General features: G+C 42.8%; 1 protein-coding gene across 1 annotated transcript in view; it reads left to right on the top strand.

Moving 5' to 3' along the window:
* The window catches only part of adgrl2a (adhesion G protein-coupled receptor L2a), a 60,116-nt gene extending 38,421 nt beyond the window's left edge, over window positions 1-21,695 (top strand). The window contains exons 9-20 of the mRNA XM_062556269.1: window positions 1-99; window positions 440-645; window positions 1,196-1,369; window positions 3,151-3,360; window positions 4,238-4,458; window positions 5,987-6,053; window positions 9,674-9,765; window positions 13,344-13,512; window positions 13,772-13,900; window positions 14,415-14,511; window positions 17,004-17,132; window positions 19,787-21,695. The exon at window positions 1-99 is cut by the window's left edge and continues 24 nt beyond it. Coding sequence (XP_062412253.1) covers window positions 1-99; window positions 440-645; window positions 1,196-1,369; window positions 3,151-3,360; window positions 4,238-4,458; window positions 5,987-6,053; window positions 9,674-9,765; window positions 13,344-13,512; window positions 13,772-13,900; window positions 14,415-14,511; window positions 17,004-17,132; window positions 19,787-20,580 — 2,387 coding nt within the window. The 3' untranslated portion in view covers window positions 20,581-21,695. The remainder of the gene's footprint in view (window positions 100-439; window positions 646-1,195; window positions 1,370-3,150; window positions 3,361-4,237; window positions 4,459-5,986; window positions 6,054-9,673; window positions 9,766-13,343; window positions 13,513-13,771; window positions 13,901-14,414; window positions 14,512-17,003; window positions 17,133-19,786) is intronic.
* Window positions 21,696-26,989: the final 5,294 nt, after the last annotated feature.

Genomic DNA, 26,989 nt, shown 5'->3' with positions numbered 1-26,989 from the left:
CAGATGGTCAGGTGCAGGATTTTAAGTTTCCGCAGACGAGCAAAGGTGGAGTTTCGATTCAGCTGTCTGCCAACACGGTGAAGCTCAACAGCAGGAACGGTGAGCTCCAGTCCACCTGCTCAGCCTCTCCTGTCCTCTGGTGCTCTGCAAACTACCACACACGCCCGGACACTCACTACACTTTTGTGTGTCAGGCTGGGTCAACAACAAAGACCAACTATGAGGGAAAATCCTGTATACAGATAGTGGCAATTCCTGAACACAGATTCAACATTTACAGTGTTATATCTGTAGTCAACATTGACATTTCAGTGTCGACAATTCATGTTTTAATCACTATTACTATTTTTTCAATAGACATCAGGGACTTTCAATGAGCAGTGGTGCATTTGTGGGGGGGAATGTTGTGTCTCATATGGTGTTTTTGTCATTGTTTTAGGAGTCGCTAAGTTGGTGTTTGTTCTCTACAAGCACCTGGGACAGTTTCTCAGCACTGAGAATGCGACCATCAGGCAGAACAATGAGTTGCATGGACGCAACCACTCGGTGGCCGTCAACTCGGACGTCATCGCTGCGTCCATCAACAAGGAGTCCAGTCGGGTCTTCATATCAGACCCTGTGATTTTTACCTTGGAGCATATTGATGTGAGTTGTGACATAAAACGTTAAATGTCAATTTGTCTGAAAAAGGCTCATTTGAAGGCTAAATGCTCCACTAGATCTCAGACAATTATGTTTTAGTCACCGGGAATTGAGATGAAACACCTGAAGTGATGTCTCAGACAGGTTACAGTGAACCTCGATAGGAATTCATTCTTTAGTCAACGCTGGAATGTAGGTGGTACTTTTTTTTCTGTAAAAATGTGGCATTAATTCAAAGATGGAATGTATGGTGTGGGATGTTGTTTCAGGACAATTATGCTGTCTGTTAAAGTAGTCAGGAGAGCTCAACGGAATTGTGCCTCACTTAAGTCTTCATCAAAAGAAACTGAACCGTGCTTTTCATGTGAGACATACTCACATGTTTCTAGGAATCAAACGATAAAATGTGAAAAAAAATCCACCTGGAACAAAAAAGGATTAGGTTGATTTAATTAGCCGTCATTCAGATAAAGCTTTCACACAATGCTGTCTGGCATTGTTTTCAGACGCTTTTCAGATATCTGAACAGTATTGCGTGTGCACTGTTTTCCAGACGCAGCACTATTTCAACTCCAACTGTTCGTTCTGGAACTACTCGGAGCGGAGCATGACGGGATACTGGTCGACCCAAGGCTGTAAGCTCGTCACGGGGAATAAAACGCACACGACCTGCTCCTGCAGTCACCTCACCAACTTCGCAGTGCTGATGGCCCATCGAGAAGTCGGGGTAAGAGACCTCTCCTTTTTTATCTTTATTAGAGCTGCTTATTGCCACAAATGCCCTGATTTCAATTAGGATTTTACAAGCTCACAATTGAATTATATCCCATTTGATCCGTTTTCCGATATCGATTATAGAAAATGAGATAATAACTGTTATGTAACAGCTCTCCAGACACGAAGCAACCAAAGCTCTTACGGGATCACAAATGTACAATTCTGTTAACAGTTTTTAACTTTGAGTTTGCAATCTTGTCATTCTGCAGTTGTGAATTAAGCACTAGAAAGCCCTGCTATGTTATGTGCAGAAGACATTTTTATGCTTTATAAGTCATATAGTACATTCCACTGTGTGTGCCGACTATTTTCAGAATCTTCAATAAAGTTAGAATGCAGTGCTGTTGGCTATGTCTGCAGCTATGCAAAATGGTCTTGGCGAAAATGTCAATAAGTTATGAGATACGACAGACTGCAAAGGCCCTGATTATTAAAGGTTTGTGGGTTCAAATTTGATATCACAACAACAACATCAAATATCCAGCGTAGTATATATGTATTTTTTTCTCATTCGAAATGGACAAACCTGGCTATATCTTTTTAAGATCATCTTGGACTTGGGAGATGGTGGGGAGGAATATCAAATTTTACACAAGCGCATCTGAGCCAGAATAAGCAGTAAACTGAGTGGAAAGAATGGCTCTCCAGCATGTCCTAACCTTTCAGATGTAAGGCAACATGATCATGTATGATCTAAGCTGCATGTTTGGCCATGAGATGAATGAGCCATGACTCATTTCTAGCGGCAGACCTTTTCCAAATGGCAGCTGCAGGACATTTTTACGGCCCCTGGTCCAGTGGGACAGAGAATGTAGAAACATCACTGGCATCAGCGCCGAGGTCTTTAAATGATGAGAATTTAATCATCTGAGAATGGGACCACCTATGGTAACAACAGATGTGACACACCGTGATGAACTCAGGGAGGGGGCTGCTTAAGAGTTTGAGTACCAGGGGCGGTCCCAATGAAACAGAATTAGCCCTGGGTGTGGTATCAGTGTCGAAACTGTCAAGATCTGGAAGCTTGTGACCTTTTGCAAGCCCCAGATGAACTAACTGTAATAATATGGGCCAAAGAGAATGCAGGGTATTTCCACAAATCACACTTCTAAGGTTTTTGCTATCCCCAATGTTAGGCACTAAAGTCTTTTATTTCCTGGTTTTATGTATCACACTGGGGATGTAATGCATTGTGATTGGTTATTGCCATGCTTTGGATTTGCTATATCCAGTGCACTCGAAGAAGAATTGTGCAGACATAGGCTATTTAGACACACACAGATGTTAATGAGAAATTATGCCATTGTGAAATGAGATGAAAGCAGACCTCCCAGACGTTATCGGATGCTTCTGTTCTGCCTCAAACGAGAGAGCCTTTGCGACTTTTAAGGTTTTTATTTCCTTGCTCAGTCTTGCTCAGTTTGACAGCTAATAAGTTCACTTGAAGTTGTAGACAATGCCTGAAGAGACGCACAGGAAGCTGGAGTCAATTGTCCCTTATGAGACGCTAATTGCGGTCATCTGATACACCCAGGCATTGATTGATAGCAACCCAGCGTCCATTTACATGTCTCCCTCTCACAGCGGTGTTCATTTTTCTGTCTCGGGCCTGCCACAACTGATCCATACGAGCCACTAAGAAGACCCTCTCTGCCGTTTTTTTTCTCCTCTATTGACAAGGGCCGCGTATTAATTTCCTCCGTCTGTCTGTCTGTCTGTGCGTCCCCGCAGGTCAGGGGCGAGGTGCACGAGCTGCTGCTGACGGTCATCACGCGCGTGGGCATCATCATCTCGCTGGTGTGCCTGGGCGTCAGCATCTTCACCTTCTGCTTCTTCCGCGGCCTGCAGAGCGACCGCAACACCATCCACAAGAACCTGTGCATCAACCTGTTCATCGCCGAGCTGATCTTTCTGATCGGGATCGACATGACGGAACCCAGGGTAAGATCCGAGATTCCGCTATTGATCTTGAGATTATTTTTCTCTGCGGCTCATCAAAAAGAAAAAAAAGAAAAAAGAATCCCTTGTCTGAAACTGAGGAGAGCTGCTCAGTTTTCGACACGAGGTGCCTTTCATAGCTGTGGGGATAAGAAATGTAGATGTTGGAAAATTAAAGTGAAATTCATCAGTGTGGAAACGAGCAAAAATATATATTATAAAACTCTAATAGGCTAATAAAACATAATTTATTATCATTATACACAGTCATGCTGTAAAGAGGATAATTTTGCGCTTAGTTAAAGTAATTTACCTTATTTCAAAATGATTTTTAGCATTAGATGATAACAGTCACTGGACATGCAGTCTGCTGTTTTTTTCTGCCTCATGTTACGCAATCATCTCATAAAGCTGCTAATTAGTCAATGCTGAATTAACCTCAGTTAGGCCATGGAAAATGAGAGGTATCACTTCATTTGCAAAAGGTTTTTGACATTAAAAATAGATGAGCATCTGATATTCCCTCTTTTATCTTCCTCAAAATAAATGTGAGGGAGTCGCTTTGAAAAGGAGACGTGAGCCCCTTATCCATCAGAGAATAATATCTTCTCCAGTTTTAAGCTACATAGGTTTTAGTCTGTAACCTTTGTAGTTTTATTTATTTCATTAACAGAGTTGATAGGGCTCAGTACTCACAGTGTTTTGCTTGCGTGGGCTCTTGGGTGGCTGCCATGACCTCACATATTTCTGCTATAGTCTCATGGGCTTGCTCACTTGTACTTGTATTTTGTATTTCTGGTCCTAATAGCCTGAAAGCAATGACAGAAGTGTCATGTCATGGAGATTGCGCTGGATTCCTGTATGAATGTCTTGTTTGCAGATCGGCTGCTCCATCATCGCGGGGATTCTGCACTTCTTCTTCTTGGCCTCCTTCGGCTGGATGTGCCTGGAGGGTGTCCAGCTCTACCTCATGCTGGTCGAGGTCTTCGAGAGCGAGTACTCGCGCAAGAAGTACTACTACGTGTCCGGCTACCTTTTCCCCACCATAGTGGTCATCGTGTCCGCTGCCGTCGACTACCGCAGTTACGGGACGGAGAAGGCGTAAGTGGAACCCCACGCGTTGGTTGACCCCTGGCTCCCTCAGCTGGTCCTCACCGTGTGCACATGTGTAATTGGCATGCGTGTTGTCATCGCTAGTCATAGGCAAGATTACACAGACGTGGGCAATGTTATGACTGCGTGCCTTAGCATCTCAATGAACACGACTGTTTTGATAGTATTAAATGATGTGTCTTTGCCCTGATTTCAGAGCTGTGTTGATCCCAACCCATGGCATGCACAATATGATTCGTTCCCATGGTGAACCCAGAGCCCTGCTCACCAGCACTGCCTGGCCATGTTCCCGCTATTTGTGTTTGCCATTAGTGTGCACTCAGTACGCAGTAGCGTTTGATCTGTGTTGTTTATGCTGGTTATTTGGTTACCTTGCAGCGGGCTAGTGTTTCGCATGCTGGTGTTTCGCCCAGTGTGAGCGAAGGCCCTCTTCACAGGGAACAGCTCTCTTTAAACTCGCCGTGCTCCGCGTGAGAGCTGAAAACACTAACAGTCCTCTGTGCATACTTCATGCAAACTTTCCTGGCCAAATGAGACTAAGAGTATGCAAAGCCCTCACTTGCTGGAATTTAATCATCTCTTCCGCATGTTTACGTCAAACTTTTCCCAACACAACTTATTACAAACACAGCAAGTGTATTAAGAATTACAGCATGGGTACCTTCACAAGTTCCTCCCCCCTAGTCAGTGACTTTCGACTTCAGGGTATAAAAGGCATCCTAGTCTTGCCCAACAGTACATCCTGAACTTAAAGTGTTTGCTACAGTAGAGGTCAAACCTATTGCTAAGCTACCATTACTACCCTTCCTCTGGCGTAGCACATTATACTGTAGCAAAGCTGAAACATTGTGGCTTAAGAAACCAGCCATCAGATCGCTAACTGATAGCTAGCTGGAGAGGACTTGGCCCTTACTATGGTGCAGAACAACACAGCATACTTCAGATGAAAGCCTATTAGGGCCTGTTAGAAGCCGCATGAGAGTATCGATGCTAGATAGCTACTGACTCATGGCAGGAGCCGTATGTGTTGTAGAGTTAGACCAGACTAGGACGGATGGTGTGGTCTAGTCCTGCCCTGTGTGGAGCTGCCCTTTGTGGAATGGGCCTGTGTGTGTGTGTCCTCTGCTTAAGGGCTCTCTGGTGGCCTGTTGTTGGTGAGGTGCTTCCCCAGCAGCGGGTGTTTTATGGACGTCATTTTGTCACACTAATTAATAGCAGCCTTGCAGCCGGGGCTCTATCTGGCCTCTTCCCCACCGGCTTTTCCACATGTGAGAATTAGATGCAATAGAGAGGCTACACACACTTATTTTATCATGCAGTGTAAACATCTTTCCCCAGGTCAGGCAGCGTAAACAACTTCCTTCAAATCATGCAGTGTAAACAACTTTCTGCAAGTCATGCGGTGTACACCGCTTTCTGCAAGTCATGCAATGTAAACAGTTTTCTGCACGTCATGCAATGTAGCGGTTTTCTGCAAGTCATGTAAGGCTTATGGCGTGTGTTGTGTGCCCCTCAGGTGTTGGCTAAGTGTGGATAATCATTTCATCTGGAGCTTCATAGGACCCGTTACCTTCATCATTATGGTAAGATGGATTACATTTAAATGTGTGTGTGTGTGTGTGTGTGTGTGTGTGTGTGTGTGTGTGTGTGTGTGTGTGTGTGTGTGTGTGTGCGTGCGCTTGTGTGTGTGTGTGCCACAGAGAAAAAGAGCAAGGGAGAGAAACGAGAAAGAAAAATTGATGCTCTCAATATGGGTGATTCTCGTGGTTGAAGTAATTGCTACAGACGTGCTGTGATAAGATCTTTTGTTGCGTGCAAATGGAGAATGGTGTCTTTTTTCTTATGCTCTTTAGACTCGCACCGCAATTACCATGAATGACAACCTTGGCACCACTTCAAAGTAACAATAAAGAAATGATTATAGTTGATGTGTCATTTTATATCTGTATAAAATGACACATCATATGTGTGTATATGTGTGTGTATATATATATATATATATATATATGAAGAGGGTGGTTTGAGGGAATTGAGACAGCTAGTGTATATACATCCATCACTGTGTGGTCAAGGTCTACACGGGTGAAGGCCATACCATCCGATGCTGACATATGTACTGTTCAGCCGACCAATTATTTACTGGTCGTGGCATTATTATCTGCGAGCGGATCGGTGAGCCGTGGACCTAAGAGGGCCTGGGGGACTGGGACTCCCGCCCATAAAAAATGAAATAGCCCAGGGTTGTTATTGGGCTAACCTTTTGAGCAGCGCGCTGTCTATCGCTGTGTCCTCTAATCTCTCTCCGTGCTGCATGGCCCACTGTGGCAGGCGGCCTCACGCAGAGAGCAGATGAGGCGGAGAGAGAGGAGAGAGGAGAGAGAGAGAGAGAGGAGAGGAAAGGAGAGGAGAGGAGAGGAGGGGATAGGAGAGAGAGGAGAGGAGAGAAGAGAAGAAGATGAGAGGAGAGGAGAGGAGAGAAGGATGGACGGTGTTTGTCTAGAAGTGTGTTCATTATTGGCTTTATGGGCCCATCAACAGTCCCGGTGACCTCGCCCAGGCGTCTCTTAACGTCCACCGCAGCACAATAAGGAAGAGCTTCTGGAATCTGATTTGGTTGCTAGATTATTTTTATTTTTTTTTTCCTTGAGATGATGAGATGGAAGAAGCCAAAGGTCACCGTGGACCACATCAAATACATTCTGTGTCGAAAATAAATGCCACAAATGTCATTTCGTCCCCCGCCACAGTCCCCCAGTCAAACCAGGCCATGTATTATTATTCCACGTACTTCCCAGAGTTTCTCTCATTACGGCCTTACTGGACTACTTTGAGTTTTTTTTCTTTCTTTCTTTCTTTTTCTTCTGTCTTTCTTCTCGTTTTTTTCTTTTTCTCTCTTTTTATCCCCTCTCTCGTGTGAGATGGCCATCAGCAACTCTGTGCTAGTCACCTGTGCAGTAGCCCCCTCAACCCCAGGTGCGTCTGATTTATTGTGAAGTCTTACGGTCGGGACAGAAGGGAGGATTTGCAGTTCTCGAGGAGCTAGCTCAGGCTGTTTCTCTGTTTGCAACGTTTTGACAACGAAAGATAAAGCACAAAGGTAGGATCCCCCTGAGGGACCATGTAACTGGAAGGTTTCCTTGACCTCGCGACCCTGATTTTCTAACAAATTGGCTTTGTCCTTGTTGATGAAGGTGGTGGGTGGATGAAATGGGAAAAAAAAGAGGGAAAAAAAGCTGAAACTCGGGAACGCATGCTGAAGTAATAAAGCTGCCCTGCTGTGTCAAAACTCCTCCGTGGACTCCTAAGGTAGTCGCTCCTCTGGTGCAGCATAGTGGAGGGTTTTTATTCCCGTCCTCCACCTCCTCCTCCACCTCTTCCTCCTCCTCCACCTCCTCCTCCACCTCTTCCTCCTCCTCCTCCACCTCCTCCACCTCCTCCTCCACCTCGTCCTTCTTCTGCTTTTCTCTATTTTATGACTTGTCCTGAAGCCAGACAGAATGGGAGGCTGTGAGAGGCTCTTTGGGCGCGGAGACAGGCCAGAGTCGGTGTGCCTGCGGGCGACGCAGGAGTATTAGCTCACTGGAAAGGGAACATGGAAGTAATGAGAGGTTGGAAAAGCATTAGTATGCTTGAGCAGTTGGAACGCAGAGGCTTGGATCATGACACGTCATGAGCAGTTCTTGTCATCCGGACAGTTCCATCTGCACCGTAAATATTTCATCCGGTTCACGGGGAGTTCACCCACCGCGCGCACGGCCGCAAAAGCTTTCTCCGCCGGTCCCAGGGTGGCATGGGGCCCTAACACACACACACACACACACACACACACACACACACACACGTGTGCACTTGGGTAACTGCGCTGATTCACTGGGGCTGATGCTGAGCTAAGGAGGCCTGGATGTGGAGTTCCTTTCCTCTCTCCTTCTCTCTCTCTCTCTCTCTCTCTCTCACTCTCTCTCTCTGTCTGTCTCTCTCTCTCTCTCTCTCTCTCTCTCTCTCTCTCCCTCTCTCTCTCTCTCTCTCTCTCTCTCTCTCTCTCTCTCTCTCTCTCTCTCTCTCTCTCTCTCTCTCTCTCTCTCTCTCTCTCTCTCTCTCTCTCCCATGCTTGTGCCACCCGCCCACAAGGGCTTGTGCGGCAAGGTAGCTGCAAGGTAACACCAGGCCCCTGGGAGAGAGCCGGGAGTGTGTGTGTGTGTGTGTGTGTGTGTATGTATGTGCGTGCGTGTGTGTGTGTGTGTGCGTGTGTGTGTGTGTGTGTGTGTGTGTGTGTGTGTGTGTGTGTGTGTGTGTGTGTGCGTGTGTGCGTGTGTGCGTGTGTGTGTGCGTGCGTGCGTGTGCGTGTGTGTGTGTGTGTGTGTGTGCTGCGTGGGGATGGGTGGGTGGATGGGTGGGAACACTGCCTCGGCGAGGTTACTTGAAAGTGCTCTGTCCCTGTACACTGTCTCATTGGATCGCTGTCATCACTCCTGGCTGGCTGCTAGGGAAGGTATTCTGAAGCCTTCACTCAGCCCATTGCAGAAAAGCAACACACACACACACACACGCAACACACCATGACTGCGGGCTGTGGTGTAAAAGGGACTGTTCTATATTAGAGTCATATTCTGTGTAGCTTGCCTCACAGTATATTTTTGCAAACGCACTGGCTAACGGTGTAGATGAGAATATTGATCTTCGCTGTTGTGGCACTGGGAGTTTTGTGGAACGTGTCTTTTTTTCTAAATAAATGAAAAGAGAGTGAAGAAACTCTGTGATGGAAAGAACACTTTGCCTGTCTCGTTGCATTACCATTTTGAAGTCGCCTTTGTGTTACAACATGTCCAATTACTAATTCATGTTGCGGATAATAACTGAATAAATTGTATGGAGACATTCCAGACAACAATTTGTTTTGAGCAGGGCTGGTTTGTTTGTATTTCTTTAGACTGCACAGCTTGGCCCTAGAAGCAGCTGTAGCATGCCATTTGATTTCTAATGCATTTTCCAGCTTTTATTGATATAGAATGACACTAAATTGGCGCCAGACGACTAGACAGAGTCCTGCGACAGGCTAAATACACATTAATTTAAGCAATGCATCAAGCCCCCTGTTTTTTTTTTTTATTGCGGGCTAATTAACATCTTGCTCCAATTGTACTCTTTCTTTTAGTGTGTCTCCGTCACAAATACATTACTTCTGTGCTTTTGTTTGTTTCCACAGTTGAATCTCATCTTCCTGGTCATAACCATGTATAAAATGGTCAAGCACACGACTTCACTGAAACCTGATTCCAGCAGGCTGGAGAATATAAAGTGAGTTCTCTCTCAACCCCTTTTGCCTGCTGGCTCGCTGTTTGTTTGTTTGTGTGTTTGTTTGTTTGTGTGTTTGTTTGTTTGTTCTCAGTAACATTGGATGTTTAGATCTGTAAGAGGGTAGCGATTTCCTCCGTGACGCTTTCTACACAACAACAAAAAAAATCTTTATCTTTATGCTTATTTCTCTTATAATGTCCTTAGTTCCACACACCAGTATACATTGAACTCCACAGCATGTTTTTGCCAGAGCAATACAGATTGATCCCGCTTAGATCATATTCCTCTCTGTGTATTCCTATGAATTGGCTGTTAAGAGAGATGGAAAAAACACCCCTCCTTTGAGAGAGCATTTTCAGGCTTTGTTGCGTTGGACAGAAATCCTTTTCCTAAGCCCTGTGTTGTGTGTGTGTGTGTGTGTGTGTGTGTGTGTGTGTGTGAGAGAGAGTGTGTGAGTGTGTGTGTGTGTGTGCATGCGTGCGTGTCTGCGTGTACCTGTGTGCGTGCGTGCGAGTGTGTGACTTGAGAGCACTGACTCAAACATACAGTCGTGGTTCAGCTGGGTTGGCTACTATAAAAGCCTGGCCATATGTCTCCCATGAAGAAAGAGGCGTTTTGATCCTGCTCACTTCCCTCCCATAAGGGCTTGGATGTAGTTTTCCTGCAAACCGGAGGAAAGATAACACATTATGCTATCTGTCCTGATTCTCAAGGTGTGGGAGGACTACTTAAGCACACGTTAGCCTTTTTGCCGGATGCTTTACTGTGTAGAATTGAATACCACAAATGGTGTTGCCAGATTGCTTTTGCCTAACAAGAGATATTGTATAGTTGGACAAACAGTTTATTATGGGCTTATTTTGACACGTAGTGAAGTAGAGGAATGAATTGGAAGTATTGTTGGGTTGTAAAATACATTGTTAACAACAGGCAGAAATGTGGCTTTAGCTTCTAATAGTAGCTTTTAGCTTTTATAGCAAATGATTTATTATGTATTATTTATGACTGATTGCTGTCACTTTTCCGTTATTTTATGTCAGCTTTTACATCAGCCTGTTAATGTGTGACTCACATGATAAGGATGGGATTTTAGTTGTGTAAACTCATAAGGGATTGGTGGAATGACTAGTCATAGTTGTGTAATGGTATAAGGGACTGATGACATCACCAGTCGACCCTTGACCTTCCAAGTCAGTGACCCAGCCCATCTCCCGTGCCTCTTCAGCCTGACGAGTACAGGGCATCCTGGAACATATCCTGCCCATAACCGGGTTATATCCGGGCCATTTCCGGGCCATATCCAGGTCCTATCCAGCCCATATCTGGCCCATTTCCTACCCATATCCTGCCCATATCCGGCCCATATCCTGCTCATATCCGGGCCAGCTTGATTTCAGTGATGGCTGCTCTGACGGTTTATTGTATGCATCAGTCTTGCTGTGTGACTTTTATTTTCATGACAGGAGGACGCTTTGTTTACAAATATCAGAATATGGCGTGGATGTAGCAGCGTGCGAGTACTCTTAGAAAAATATGAAATTGTCCGTGAAATATCTCCAACAGATGTGTGATTTCTGTGCTGTTGCTTTCATGTTATCTCGACTTGCCCTTGGGGAATTTTCAACCACAGATGGGGCGAAAGATTCTGTGTCTCTGTCTGTGTGTATGTATGTGTGTGTATAGAATCGGTATGCTTGTCTCTGTGTGTGTGTGTGTGTGTGTGTGTTTAAGGGAGGGGGGGGTGTGATCATTGCATGTTGCATGTCAACGGCTCTAACCAGTAGCATCTCGTTGCTCCTCTTTTTCTTTCTTCGTCTCCTCTCTTCTGTTTGTCTGTCCATCCCCACCAGTAATTATCGTGTATGCGACGGCTACTATAATACCGATTTGCCAGGGTAAGCTTTCATCATACACCGCTTCTCTCTCCTTACTGTGTGAGCAGCAGTACACTAGCAACACAACAGCCTTTACTGATGGCTCAGAGGTTAACATGCTTGTGAAGAACTTTTACTCTTTTATTATTATTTATTTATTTATTTATTTTTTGCTTAACTGTTATCTTCCTGCAAGTTCCAAGATCAAAGTTGCAAAGTCTTTAGTTGAATGCATGCTAATTATGCTCTGATCGTTCTGATCTAATTCTGTCTCTCTCTCCTGCTTATTGCTCTGTCTCTAGCTATGAGGATAATAAACCGTTCATCAAGTAAGAGCATTATTAGTGAGAAAGTCTTTTTTCCCCTAAGCCTGTAGTTTCCCCCCCCCTCTCTCTCTCTCTCTCTCTCTCTCTCTCTGCGCCCCCCCCCCCCCCTCTGACCTGCAGGGGTTCCTCATTGTCTGTGTGCTTGCCCTCATCCTCCATGTCTGTGGTCGGTTCTGTTGGATGTCTTTCATGTGGTGTCCCGCGGTGTGTGGGGGACTCCGTCGGATACCCTCACACACCGACTCTCTCTCTCTCACACACACACACACACACACACACACACACACTCCTTTGTTTGCCATTCCCTCTGCTCTAACCGTTTTCTTTAGTTCCTCAGCGCTCCCAGACATAGACTCGTTGTCTGCCTACTATACTGTACACACTTCTGGTCTGGTGTGCTGTTTCTAATAGAATCACAACTCAAGATACATGCTATTATTTCCCCTCTTTTTGAACATGCACCCCTTAATCGTGTGTGTGTGTGTGTGTGTGTTTTGAACATGCACCCCTTAATCATAGTGTGTGTGTGTATGTGTGTGTGTGTGTGTGTGTGAGCATTTGTGTGTGGTTGTGTGTGTATGTGTGAGAGAGAAGAGCAAGCGAAAGAGAGAATAACTGTTTGTTGTGTGTGTGTGAGACAAAAACTGTTTGTCATGCAAGAGATTTGCACTAAAGCCAATCTCTCCAGGGTGGCACTTTCTGTAGATGGCCCAGAGGAGAGCAACTGTGGTCCCGTTGGCACTGTGTTAAAGGGGTGCGGGCAGTGGTATTGCATGGCAGAGTCCACTTTAAACATGGGTCAGGAGAGCTGGGCCACTATGGCACGGCATCCGCGCCGAATTCTAATCCAAGTGCCGACGGGTACTAGCGGGGTTCAAGTTCGACCAGCGGCCATTTCCCCATCCCATCTCTTCTTTGTATCTCCCTCTTGCGCCATGTCACTCTCAGCTGTCCTCTCTACATCTTCACCAAGACAAAAAGCCCCAAAATACAATCATGGGTTAGTCGACAAGTACCTGTATTTTCAGTGGGCAGGTGTGTTGACAGTATTTCTAGAAACACCCGATGATGATCCTCAATGGTCCATCGAAATGAAAGTGCTTCCCTTCTCACCAAACAGTGGAGGTGTAAAAGCTGGATTAACATGTTGCTCTGATGTTGGCATCTGCCGTTCTCAAGCTAAATCAGAAGGCCTTGACCTGTTTTCACACTAGCAGACTCAACCAGTGAGCGCTGGATGGACACTGTGGGTGTTTAGCATTTCATCATTACTGACGTCTCCTCCGCATCCCCTAGAGATCAGGCCTATCAGTGTATTATGTGGATGGGAACGGAAAAAATGAACTAAAATGGCGTGTTCTTCTATTTGTGCCTCTAGATCTTGGGTTCTTGGAGCATTTGCTCTGCTCTTCCTCTTGGTTCTGACGTGGACGTTTGGCTTGTTCTTCATCAACGAGTCTTCTGTGGTCATGGCCTATCTCTTCACAATATTCAACACCATCCAGGGAATGTTTATCTTCATATTCCACTGCCTTCTTCAAAAAAAAGTAAGTGGATGTTAATACTATAAAGATATCAATAACATAAATATAAATCCTTTAAAAATGTATTCATCTGTTAGTGTAACATTTGGTGGGTAGTATAAAGAAGAGTTAGCAACCAATCATATTGTGTCAAGCTAGTTTTGAAACATATTTGACAAGTATGTTTTGTTGTTGTGACAGTTGGTAATATTTTCATATGGCTCAAAGAGGAACCCGAAGTGGCAGATTCGCTAACTTTCTTTTGCTATTACTTGCACGGCAGGTGCGAAAGGAGTATAGCAAATGCTTCCGTCACACTTACTGCTGTGGAACTTTGCCAACCGAAAGTTCCCACAGTTCAACCAAGACATCAACCACAAGGACCAGTGCCCGCTACTCCTCTGGCACCCAGGTACTGTCCAGGCACGCGGAGGCTAATCGAGTTCACCGCTCAGCCGGCCGTTTGTACTGAAGACGAGAATTGAGCAGGGCCCAGTGTCTCATCCGAAGGGCTCAAACAAAAAGAATTCCATTTTACAGATGCACAATAAATTGAGAGCTTTACCACATTTGCACATGAAGACACAGAAAATGGGGCATTCTATGCATGGCTTATCCAACTAATCGAGGCATTTGTCCGTAACTGCATACATCATTCTTTGCATCTGCTTTCAAACTATTCGCAGTCTGTTTACATGAATATTTTCATCTTTGCCAAAGTTCTTCTCACTGTCATCAGTTTTAAAGTTGTTTATATGCCAGCTAAGTGGTTGGTTTCTTTTTTTTTTTGAAGAGCAATATCAAGAAAGGTCTATAAGTCTATGAGGTTCATTCTCATATATTTTGGATGTATGGTGGAATTTTCATGTATCTATTTTTCCCGTCTCTATTCCAAATATAACCCCTGTGCTTTATGGATCTAACAGAGTCGTATCCGGAGAATGTGGAACGACACCGTCAGAAAGCAATCTGAATCTTCCTTTATCTCAGGCGACATCAACAGCACATCAACCCTTAACCAAGGTCAGTCATGGAGACATCTCCACTTCTCCCAGACAAGATCTAGCATGCCCATCCAGCGGAGGCCAAAGATAAGGAGGAAGCTGTAGGAAGTGTTAAAGAATAGCAAAGCAGACGGCGACATGTGCAAACACCTGTCACAACCTGGGCCACTAGTCGTTTTTTTTTTGAACACGTATGATTAGCATATCCATGTTGTACAGTATGATAGGCAGAGTAATTGCCTCCTTAGCCCTTAATGCACCACTTGACAGCGTGTGAACAAACTCTGTCAGCCATTCTAAGCCCTAATTAGTTCCAAATGAGTTCATCACTGTCAATAAGCTTTGACATGCAATGATACACAATGCAGCGTTTGTCAGACAGGTCATTACAGGAGACTCCCCTGTCCCTACGGTTGCAGATAACCAGCGGCGTGTGTGTGTGGGTTGGTGTGTGTGTGTGTGTGGGTGTGTGTGTGTGTGTGTGTGTGTGTGTGTGGGTGTGTGTGTGTGTGTGTGCGTGGGTGTGTGTTGTAATGGGTGAAAGAAACGAGTCACTGGTGGCCCCAGCAGCTGCAGCACAGCGGTACATGGGTCCCATTCTCCGTTGTGTTTTGGTGTTTCCTCAACGACCTGCCGGGGCGGCTAGATAAACTTGCCCCTCCACTTCCCTGTCACATGGCCGGTGTCAGCGCACAGCCAGAACAGGATTACAGGCATCAAATCCCTCTTCAAATCCTTCATGGACCGTCACCGTGGGCAGCAAGGCCGAACACAAAATGGGGCTTAATATTATTTGATCATTTCAAGCACCCAAACTTCAAGATTCAGTCCATTAAAAAAGAAAAAAAAAAGCGAGAGATGGAGAAAGAAGGGAAGAGGGGGGGTTGGGAAGTGGTGGAAATGGGCGATAAAAGGAGGGATTCAATCAGGCTTTTGGCCCAGTAACACCATTTAGGATTCACCCAAAAACAGCCTCCAAATTGTTTTCTGAATTATAATTCTATTTGCAGCAAAATTTACAGTTTTAATTAACGCTAATATGATGTTAGATTCTTACAATCCCAGCAAATCCTATTTGTGAGGTCCCACCCCACCCCAGCCCAGCCCAGCCCAGCCCAGCCCCTTGCGCATGCATGTGTTGTTAGCTTGGCTGGGCTCCAGCTCTGGGACTCTATCCACTTAGGCCCTAGAAAGAGCTAGCATTCATAATTTAGCCTGAGCACAGATATGGCGATGAGAAGATGATGTTCAACTCTGGGTGACCCGCGTAGGGAAGCGCAGGTTGGCCAGCCACGCTGTTTTAGCTCGCTCTCAAATGGCTTTCAGTGCATCCGGGGGAAAGATGGGTCGCACTGAGGTAGGGTTTTAAAAATATATCTGTGACTCAAACGCCAGCTTTCAAGCCAACTTGACAGAGATGGTTTACAGACACAGAACCTCTGTGAGCAGACTGTTGTATTTCGGATGTGTGACATCTGATTAGCTGATCGTGTTATGTCTATGGAAATAGTCCTCCTTTCAGTTCAAATTTAGTGAAATTTGGAGAATTATCTTTGTTTCCCTGTATTGGATTGTGCCCTTAAACGTGTTAAGTTAGTTATTGATATAAGGTGTCATAGAGGTGTCAGACTTTTATGGGGAAGGGACATTTTAGTTGAAGTATGGTAATTTAATTTCCGTCTCTTAAATTTTACAGGTTTACATTAATCTGAAATGGTTATTGACCATTATTACCACCAGACCTTATTAAAATATTAGTGTTTAGTTTTGGATTGGTCGCCTATGTAGAGTTACACTCATAAAGTCTAGCTGAAGTTATTCGGTTTAATGTGATCAATGCAGTGGGGTGGTTCTCCTCAGGAGAGGGAGGTTTTAGGGATATTACAGTTTGTTAATCTCATCTCTTAGTAGATCAGACCACTTTATACTTTACAGGGGAAAAAGTTAGACCAGAAAAAAAAAGATTCTGCCGGACTAATTGTTTCCAAGTTTCTCCAGAGCTCGTCAGCAGTATTCTCCCTTTAGAGCTCCATTGTATACAGCGCTGGGGCTCAGGCCAGTGCTCTCCCTATACAGCTCGTTTGTGTAGCTCTGTGACTCCGCTGTGGAGCTGAGGTGACGGCCATGCTCAAGGTCACTGCTGGACCGTTTATAAGCAGAGGCTTGCAGACGAAGACGGAGTTTGGACAATTGTCCAGCTGTCTAAACAGATGAGTGTAAAACAGAAAGGACCCTACAGTATGTTGGTGCAGTGTTCAGATTGAAAAGATGTGTTTGGTACAGACAGTCCCTTGGTTTAGTTTTCCTACATGATTTTGAGATCTGTGGACATTTCCACAATTCACAAGTTTGCTAAAGAGAGTGTAGTACGAATACATGTACAGTAGGACTATACATGCAGTATGTTAGTAAGTGTGTTTCTGTAAGTGCTTACTTGAAGAACTCATACAATGATACATACTCTCTGTCCTCTTTCCTCTCTCTCTGTCTCTCTCTTTCTCTCTGCTCCAGGAATGACAGGCAATTATCTTCTAACTAACCCTCTCCTCCGACCGCAAGGCACTAACAACCCCTATAACACTTTACTGGCTGAAACGGTCGTGTGTAACACGCCCGCGGCCCCCGTCTTTAACTCTCCAGGTGTGTTACTGCTCTTCTAACACTCACACACACACACCCTCACTGCCACACACACACACGTGTCTGTGTGTGTGTGTGTTGTTGCTATAAACTGTATATCATTCTACAGTTTCATTTGCTTTGCATGTCAGCAATTGAAAATGATAATGACATACAGTATGTACAAACATATTAAATTACTATTTTCAATGACATGTTTATATACTGTACATGTAAGCTTGAACATTGCTGTTTTTTCATCCTTTGAATAGCCTATTGTAAAATATAACTGTTATGTACCACTTATACGATAGAAGTACGACACAACCCAACTGTACTTGCAGGAAATGTGATGGATGTGAACATCAATTTTATACGTTCATCTTAATTTGCACAGCTCTACAGATGCTAGAACTGTAATTCTCTGACCCAAAAGGTTTTAGCATTTTTTTTTAGTTTCTTTCAGAACCGCTAACGTATTGTTATTTCATCAGTAGTTAACAAGTACTATTTCTGTTCAGAATGCCATGACTGTAAAGTGTTTGAGGCATGATGCTGTGTTTGTCAAACCCAAACTGTGGAGTTGATGGTGTTGTTGTGAGTGAGCGTGTTGTCGAGGGTGTATGAACATGTTTTAATCTCTGTCGTTTGCTCTCTCTCCTGCTGCCTCCTTCTATAGTGACCTACAGAGAGACAAGTATGGGAGTAAAACTTAACTTTGCCTATCAAATGTAAATTTTTTTCAGCATGGTTTTAAACAAAATCAAAGAGCAACCACACAAAAACTGGCATTGCCACTGCGTCACTCTATCTGTGTCATCAACATTCTCATACGGTTGGCAAGTGGTTCACCAAATAGAAATCCAATTCAGCGTTACTCTGCATTGATGTCCGTTGTCCCTTTCCTGACTGAGTATTTCGTAAAAAACATGTCTGAGACTTAAGAGTCTCTTTAAGTCTTTATGAAAGTGTGTCTAACGTCTGGAACCTGCTGGATATTGTATAGCATATAAATGCATGCCTTTTGTGTAATGATGCACTTTAATTAAACTATTTAGATGCTAAATGTTACTCTCAACTCTTAATGGCATTCAGTGTGTAAATGTCAGGATGTAGCACCAGCTCTAGGTCTTTGGACCAGTGTTGAATTTAAAAGAGAGCAAATCCTATTTCTAGTAATAGTGGGCATTCTCACTCTTCAATTGAGCTGCACTCTTATCAGTTCCCCCCCCCCCCCCCCCCCCCTCTCTCCAGACGTTATCTGTCTGGATGGAAATTCTTTTACAACAAGGTATAGGTGGATTGTTATATAACTCCTGGCATCAGTCATTTCTCTTTCTTTCTACCCTTTCCTTTCCTTTCCTTTTTTTCTCCTTGCTCACCACTTTATTTTTTCAAAGCTGTGTAATGTCCCATATCTGTGCCTGCAACATAGTTGTTGTCCTCCCACCTCAAAAAAAAAAAAAAAACATATTTACCACCCTTCTCTCTCCAATCTCCAAACCCTTTCAGAGAAATACATTCACATTCCACACTCCAAAGTGTGTCGAGTCAAACCAGACACACAGACTCTAATCTGACGATTGCTATGTGTACTTGGTGCATAAGAACGGGCTGTCTTCCTCTGAAGCCGGTTGCTCACAGAGAGGCCTGCCGTTGCCTTCTGTGACCTCCCTGGCTGTTCTTTTTTCTGGGGTTGCTCGATCAACTGGGGGTGTATTTGGCCCTGTAGCAGTGACTAATGCAGGCTCCAGCACTCCAGGCTCACAGTGACCTTAGCCAGTGGAGAACACTGACAGTCATTGAGAAAATCTAGAAGGAGATTCGTATTGGGAATCACTGAGCAGATTGTTGATTTGATGAACCCTTGCTCCAACTAAGTTGCTAAGTTGTTTTTTGTGTTTTATTTATGTCTTATGTTTTCTCTCACTTCTGCAGTTTTCCATCTTGTCCGAATAAAACGTTTCTTTTTTGTTTGTTTATGTTTCTTTTGTACATCAGCTACACTTAGGCCAGGTAGCCTGAACGGGCTGACACGATGTGAGTTGTGCTAATTGAGTGTGTTCACCTGCCTGTGTGTAGTGATGTGGGGTGCTTGCTTGTTCGCCCTTGTAGTGAGAGAGATGGCTGTCCGTGTTCGACATGACTTTTCTTTCCCTTCGTTCGTGTTCTGACATTTTCCCCCTCATTCTCACCTTCAACAACCTCCTAACAGTGTTGGTGTCTTGGCAGCTTGCAAGTCTGCACAGTTGTTTGCTGTTTTCTATAACAATTCTTTAATATTATTAATTTATAACATAATATAAGTTATTTTTTACAAGAAGTGTTAATGTTGTTTGGGATATTGAACTTCACTCCTCAAAAGCGCAATGAATTATGTTGATTTCATTCAGACACATTAGAACATACCATTTTCACCCTGAACATCAATTCCACTCTTATCCAGTAGCATGCATTACTAAAAAAAAAAGGAATTCTTTTTTTGTTTGTTTGTTTTAGCCTTTTGTTTGTTTAGTCTCATACAATTTTAAATTTCTCAATAAAATTTTAATGAACTCGGAGAACTTATGACTCCTGAACAGCATTAACACGAGCTGCTGTAGCATCAGTGTTGTGTTAGCGATGTGCCCAGTGTAAACTAATGTAAACCCTCCCAACATGCTCTCTCATTGCAGGACACTCGCTGAGCAACAAGAGGGAAACAAGTGCAATGGATACTCTACCGCTAAATGGTAACTTTAACAATAGCTATTCACTGCGTAACGGAGACTACGGGGACAGTGTGCAAGTGGTGGATTGTGGACTAAGCATAGACGACGCAGCTTTCGAGAAAATGATCATCTCGGAGCTGGTGCACAACAACCTCAGGGCCTGCAACAAGACTCAGAACGTGGAGCGAACTTCTTCTTCTTCTTCAACCAAAGTGGCCGTCGGCATTGGCGGCGTTGGCGTTGGCGGCGGTGGCGGGGGCAGCGGCAGCGAAGACGACGCCATCATGGCCGACGCCTCGTCTTTGGTGCACGCTGACAACCCGCGGCTGGAGCTGCACCAGAGGGAGCTGGAGGCCCCGCTGATCCCGCAGCGGACCCACTCCCTCCTCTACCCCCCGCAGGACAAGGGCACGCTGGAGTGCATGGAGAGCTACATCTCTCCCCTGACTCCGGAGACGGACGACAACCTGCAGTCCCCCAACAGAGACTCTTTGTACACTAGTATGCCTAATTTGAGGGACTCACCTTATCACGAGTGTAGCCCAGACATAGAGGAGGAGCTGTCTCCGTCTAAGAGGAGCGAAAGCGAGGATGTCTACTATAAGAGTATGCCCAACTTGGGCGCCGGGCATCAACTGCATGCCTATTACCAGATAAATAAAGTGGGAGACGGCTACATTATTCCCATAAGCAAAGATGGATGTATTCCGGAGGGGGATGTTCGGGAAGGACAAATGCAGCTAGTCACAAGCCTTTAGACGTATTTAAATATTCACCACTGTACTTTTGGCAATGTAGTAAGATGTGTCGAGGATTCTCTCGACATGTCCAGGTATCCACCTTTGAAATTTTCATCTGCATCTTCAACCTTGAAGAACATTTATGACTATGGGGAGGGTAGTATGAGATTGTTTGATTTTGCCAGGACTGTATATAAATTGAAGAATAAAAAAAACAGCTCAATAATGTATTTATATGTTCCTCTGTTGCTGGAAAAAAATGAAAAAGATATTTAAAAAATATACACAAAAAAAACAACCATTCCAAAAAAAAAAACAGTTTCTTACTTAAATTTGTACATATAATACACATGATCATAATTACACACACAATCAACATGATCACTGTCTAAACCTGTTTTGTATTATATACAAAATGGAATGTTTGACTGCTGAAATGTTCCTGAAGACACTATTGGATTTGGAAGAGGTCTTGAGTTTTGGGTGGCCCTGTGAGAGAGAGAGAAAAAATAACCACTAGCAATCAAGCCCCAGGCCTTATTTTCTCCAGTGTATATTGAACTCTTGTCAAGACAAAAAAAAGACAAAATATTTATATATATTTTGTTGTATTGCTAGTGAAATCAATGACAACTATAATTATGAAGAATCATTTTAATTAAAAAAACCCCCTATGTTTTGAAGAGACTATTGTGTAAAAAAAAGAAACTCACTCACTCATTGGTGGTCAGTGTTTCCTTCCTGCATATACAGTACATCCCATTTCTAGCTCATGCAAGTGAATCGGTGGACATCATCCAGAGGAAACGCGTAGTCATTTCAGCTCATGTAGAATGCTCCGACTCAGAGCGACGCTTTGTGATGTGAATCTGTAGAACAGATGAATAAGCGATGGACTCGTAGTAGGCCCCTCGTTCTGGACTCAATTTCCCCCTGTAGCTTCTCATTTGAATTGGTTTTTTTTGTTTGTTTGTTTGTTTGTTTGTTTATTTGTTTGTTTTATTATTCCCCCTCCCCCCACCCCCTCGAAGCAGTGAACTTTTGTGAATATTTTCAAGCACTGATATACATGGTTCATTATTTTATATAAGCGTGATATTAAGACATTCATCACTTTCAAAAGAAATGTAAAGGTCCACACTTCGTAAACAATAAATACATGTGAATCTTTTTGTCAAATGTCATGCTTTCTTATTTTTCTTTCCCCTGACTGGATTGGTGTGTGTGTGTGTGTGTGTGTGTGTGTGTGTGTGTGTGTGTGTGTGTGTGTGTGTGTGTGTGTGTGTGTGTGTGTGTGTGTGTGTGTGTGTGTGTGTGTGTGTGTGTGTGTGTGTGTGTGTGTGTGTGTGTGTGTGTGTGTGTGTGTGTGTGTGTGTGTGTGTGTGTGTTTCTGTGGTTTGTATATTGGGCGCATATTGTGTGGTGTCAAAGACTACATGGATAAATGAGTATATCAGAAAACATGTCACTTCAGTCATATGAGTTTATGCACTTGCAGCACTGAATGCATGGTACAGGTCAGCGCTGAGGTTGCTGTCTATCAGTACAATTCACAAGGTCTTAGTGGCATCTGCAGCTAAAGCACATTAAAAGACCAATGAAAGTCACAGATTTGAACAAACAAGAAGCTAGGGTAGGGCCTACCTACGTATATCATTTTTGTGACTTTGATGTTATGAATATCATAATTCCTTATTGTGTGAATGTGTCTGACAGAGTTCATAAAATTTGCATACAGTATGCTCCTTAATTTATATCCATATTTACACAAACTCACCATGAACAAGAGGAGCAAACATTTGCATGTAATGGTACCGAAAGCGTGTGTGTTGGTCACCGTGCAAATCACAGCTCTCCCAACTGTACACTAGTGGTCCCCGACAGCTCCCACAAAAGTCATTTAAGACAACTGGATTCAGATCACATTACCATACAGGAGAAGATAATGATCTCCATCATTTTAATACCCAGTCGATAGCCAGCCTAGTGGCTGAAAAACCATGACACTTGTTAACAACGCAAAGAGCATATTGAACTGTACAAAAGAATGGCTGAACAATGAAATCACTCTACTATGATCACATTTCTTTCTTTCCCCCATAAAAAGATTTTTCATCCACTTGCAAAACAGTACAAACTGTAACTTTAAAACTCCTTAGCTTTCCAACTGAGACCTTGTTATTGTACATTTGGTGTCCCAGTGCTCCCTTAAAAAGAGATTAAGATCTCAATGGGACATAAAATAAAGGATGAATCAAACAAACAAACAACAACAACAACAAAAAAAACTACTGGTGGATATTCACTAGTCTGGTCATACACAAGCTTTCCAGGCTGCATTGCTATCAGTCAATCAACCAATCAATGAATTAACTCATGATTGTGTTTTTCGAGTATATGTGAAGTGCTTGACAGCAGCACACCAGAACAGCTTAAAACACAACTAAACAAGCAAATATGCATATGTGTTTACACACTGAGTACATAATGAGGTGAGGAGAATGTAGGAGCTAGCAGGCACAGTCTGCAGCCTTGATTTGCCACCTGGAAAAGTGCAAGCGACAGGGGCATAGAGGCACAAACCAGAATAATATAAAGCATTTTTTTTTTTATTTTCTTTTAACTCAAACCCAAGACTTAAAACATGTATTGTTATGTCGTTTTTTAAGTTTTCGGGGCATTGAGTGTTTGCGTGATGGTGTTTTGGTTGTTGTTGTTTGTTTGTTTTCTCTCCATCTCTCTCTCTCTGAAATGAAACATAATATTGTCTGGAGATGCCTGAATAAGTATAAGACAAACTGAAATTACTCAAATCACTGTGCCTCTCAATCTGTGAATATCAGTCAACACTGTTGTCATACAAGTTTCATATTGAGAAAGTTAAATCATTTGTGCTACTGCCAAATTGTTCTGTTATGATCAAGTTTTATTTAGTCCTATTCAGTCCTCTAGTCCAAACGAGTTTTGTATAATTGCAAGGTCTTTACGGATATTGCATATAATATAACCAATCTGTCACTTATTTTGAATTGTATGAATTTGACAAACTGTGTTTGTCTTTTAAAAGAAAACCCATATAAAAGGCCTGTCTGCACTCGGGGTCAATAAGCAACCTTGGCAGAACACCCTCTTATAGAAATCCACTCTCTAGGCAATTGTGCCTGATTTAGTGAGATGTAACAGACAAACTGAAACAGATGTTCACAACGCCTTACACATACTCTTGACATATTGTGACACTCAACAGTTATGTTTTATTTCTATCATAAGTAGATGGATGTTAATTGACTTCTGTATGCCATGACAACAATGATTTCAAACATAAACCTTCATAAACCGCAAATAGATTGTTGTGATTAGACCCAGAACAGAACCTCTGTATGACAAAGTACAATCTATGTTAAAGTTTCCAATCTTGGCAGCAGAATTTTAACAAAGTTACTGTACTAATGAATGGCATCAATCATAATTAGAATTATAATATCCTACAGTAGGTCTATCTGGTCCCCCTATATTGTGAGTCTCATGGCAAGAGCAGTAAAATGTGTTGTCTCACATGTCCGACGTGTTGGGGTAGTGCTGTCGTGTGTGTAACAAAGTTAGTTACTAACAATCATAACTGACTAAAATATCCTACAGTTCAGTAGGTCTATCTGGTCCCCCTAAATGGCAAGAGCAGTAAAATGTGTTGTCTCAAACAAAGTTAGTAACTAACAATCATAATTGACTAAAATATCCTACAGTAGGTCTATATTGTGAGTCTTGTGGCAAGAGCAGTAAAATGTGTTGTCTCAAACAAAGTTAGTTACTAACAATCATAATTAGACTAAAACATCCTACAGTAGGTCTATCTGGTCCCCCTATATTGTGAGTCTTACGGCAAGAGCAGTAAAATGTGTTGTCTCACATGTCTGTGTTGGGGTAGTGCTGTCTTGTGTGTAATGCCCAGTTCCCCATGCTGATGACTCAGAGCGGTTGCTATTCATCATGTGTCAGGAGCAGTCCTTAGAGGGCCGAGGAATACCAAGTGAATTATTACTCCTAGTGTGGCTGAGGACTCGTACATGACAGCCGGCAGAGGGGGATTGACAAAATCATTTAGAAGTCAGTGAATTATCAGCCTTGTCAAAATTAGGCTTTGTGTAAAAAAAAAAAAAAAAAAAAGGAAAGGAAAGAAAGAAAAAAATGGGATGACCAGAAATAAGTAGAGCACAAGTGGCAGGTTTCTTGGTGAAGGATTGTCCCTAGTCGGACAGAAAATAACAGTTTAGCTGAGGACTATGTTTGGAAGCGAAATGTATTCTTACAAAAAAATTGCAATGCTTTTCTGTGACAGCTGGGGATAAGCATTACAGCGTGTTACTGAAATCCAGAAATTATTGAAGAAAGCGAGTTAACAAATGGGTCCTGCTTGATGCTTGTCTGTTAATGAATGGCTGAATGGACAAATGGCCCGACTGTCACTTATGACAACACCAGATGCCACACTAACTCACATGTAAGCTAAACTGAGTGATATATGCAGAACAGACACATTGCCTGTGAATCCACTCAGAGGCATGGGAGAAGTTGAACTGTCCAACAGTCTGTCAGGTAACAAAATGTTTCAAAGGAAACATTATCATTTTTTTATTATTTATTTATTTTATTTATATTATTAAATTTACTGAGTTCATGGTCAGCTACATCAAGTGCTGTTTTACTAACAACAGACAGGATGGATTCACAATTGAACAAAATGTTAGCGTCTCTAGCCTACCTAGGCTACAGTATAAAGGTGTGTTTGTGCAGCACAAACCTCCTTCAATAACCTAAGTTCCACTAGCTTCAATAGTTCAGAGAATGCTGCATCGTCTGCATTGTCTGATGTCTTTCTGTTTTATAAAGAAAGGAAACGTATTATGAGCTCCCACGACCAAGGACGGGAAGAGATCAAATGGAGACATCTGCATTTTAGAGAGACCTATCCCCTTAGAGAGATTAGATTGCTAAATGAGGAGATATTTGTGTGTTCAGATAGATAGATAGATAGATAGATAGATAGATACTTTATTGATCCCCAAGGGGTAATTCAAGATATCAAAGTGATAAAAGCAGTCTGTAAATTCTAGTTCTAGCTCAGACAAGATTGATCGTAAAGAATCCAAATGTTCTCCTCTTTGATTTAAATAGTCATCAATAGAAAATGTGTACTTACAATTCAACTATTTATATATTAAAATGAATAAATTACTACATATCCAACTTCATATAGTTTACCAACCCTTAGCAACCCTCACAAGTTCACATGATCAGTATACCAGTTTAATGTAAAACTACTAACAAGTAAACTACTTTTGGAAAGCAAAAGTCCTTATTATAAATTGGTTAGTAGGCTACATTGCCCCCAACGGCACTTAACATCCAATGGGTCCTGAAGATGCATACCTCGTCTGAAACCCCACAGTTGAAGGTCACTCAAGCATCCTGCCTTTTAAATCAGTCCAGTAGTGAAAATTGCATGGACACCTTTTTTTTTTTTTTTTTTTTTTAAATGTTTCTCTTTTTAGCTGCCTGAAAATGACCACTGATGAAGATACTTATCGAGTGACCCATAAAATGTGCAATATAAGAATGCCTTTATTCGTCCCCACTATCTGGATGCTTGCGTACTCATGCGTTGCCTGTGTCTATTTTATATTCCATTTGGAGAACATGGCTCTATTCATGCATTCAGAAATACCTTGCTACAATTGTTACTGAAGTGCCTGTGCTGAATATTACAACTGCCTAAACAGAAAATTAAAAATAAAAGATTAGGCCATTTCCTCTAATGAGACATTTTATGCTGTCAAATATGTGACAGGACAGTTTCTAATTTATTCTTCAAATGAAAGGGGGGGGGGGGGGAAACATTTCTTCATTAATTTTGCCTTGCGCTAAGGTCCACCTTAACTGTCACAGACCATTTCACTTCATTTGCCAGTGCACAGTTTCTTTTTAATTGTAATGTTTTAAATTAAACACGTGCCACATGTTGTTAGTTAAAGTCGTACATATGCCCTATTTAATAGTTGAAATTACTTCTAAATTGTGCTCATTAGATCACCAGTAAAAAGCTATAATTCTCATTGTTGCCATAGCTGTGAAAAGGGTTTCAAAAGGTTGTTAAATAGCACAACTTTCTGTAGTTCTATTAATGTTCAACTGTTTCTGTTTACAGTGCACGTATCTGTTTACAGTTGTCATACAGATTATGTGTATTGCACTAAAACATAGAACAGAGAGTTACATCAGGCCAGTCAATTCTTTGCTGTGCTGTTTTTGATGTTTCATTTGCTGGATTGTTCAAGGCATTTATGAATTAACAATATTATCATATGATATCTCTTTCATTTTCCCTTGAACTGTTCAGGCAGGCTATTGATAAGCAAACCATCAAAAGGGA

The sequence above is a fragment of the Sardina pilchardus genome, chromosome 15 (assembly GCF_963854185.1).
Source record: "Sardina pilchardus chromosome 15, fSarPil1.1, whole genome shotgun sequence".
NCBI classification, from domain to species: domain Eukaryota; kingdom Metazoa; phylum Chordata; class Actinopteri; order Clupeiformes; family Clupeidae; genus Sardina; species Sardina pilchardus.
This window is presented reverse-complemented; position numbering and strand designations above follow the sequence as displayed.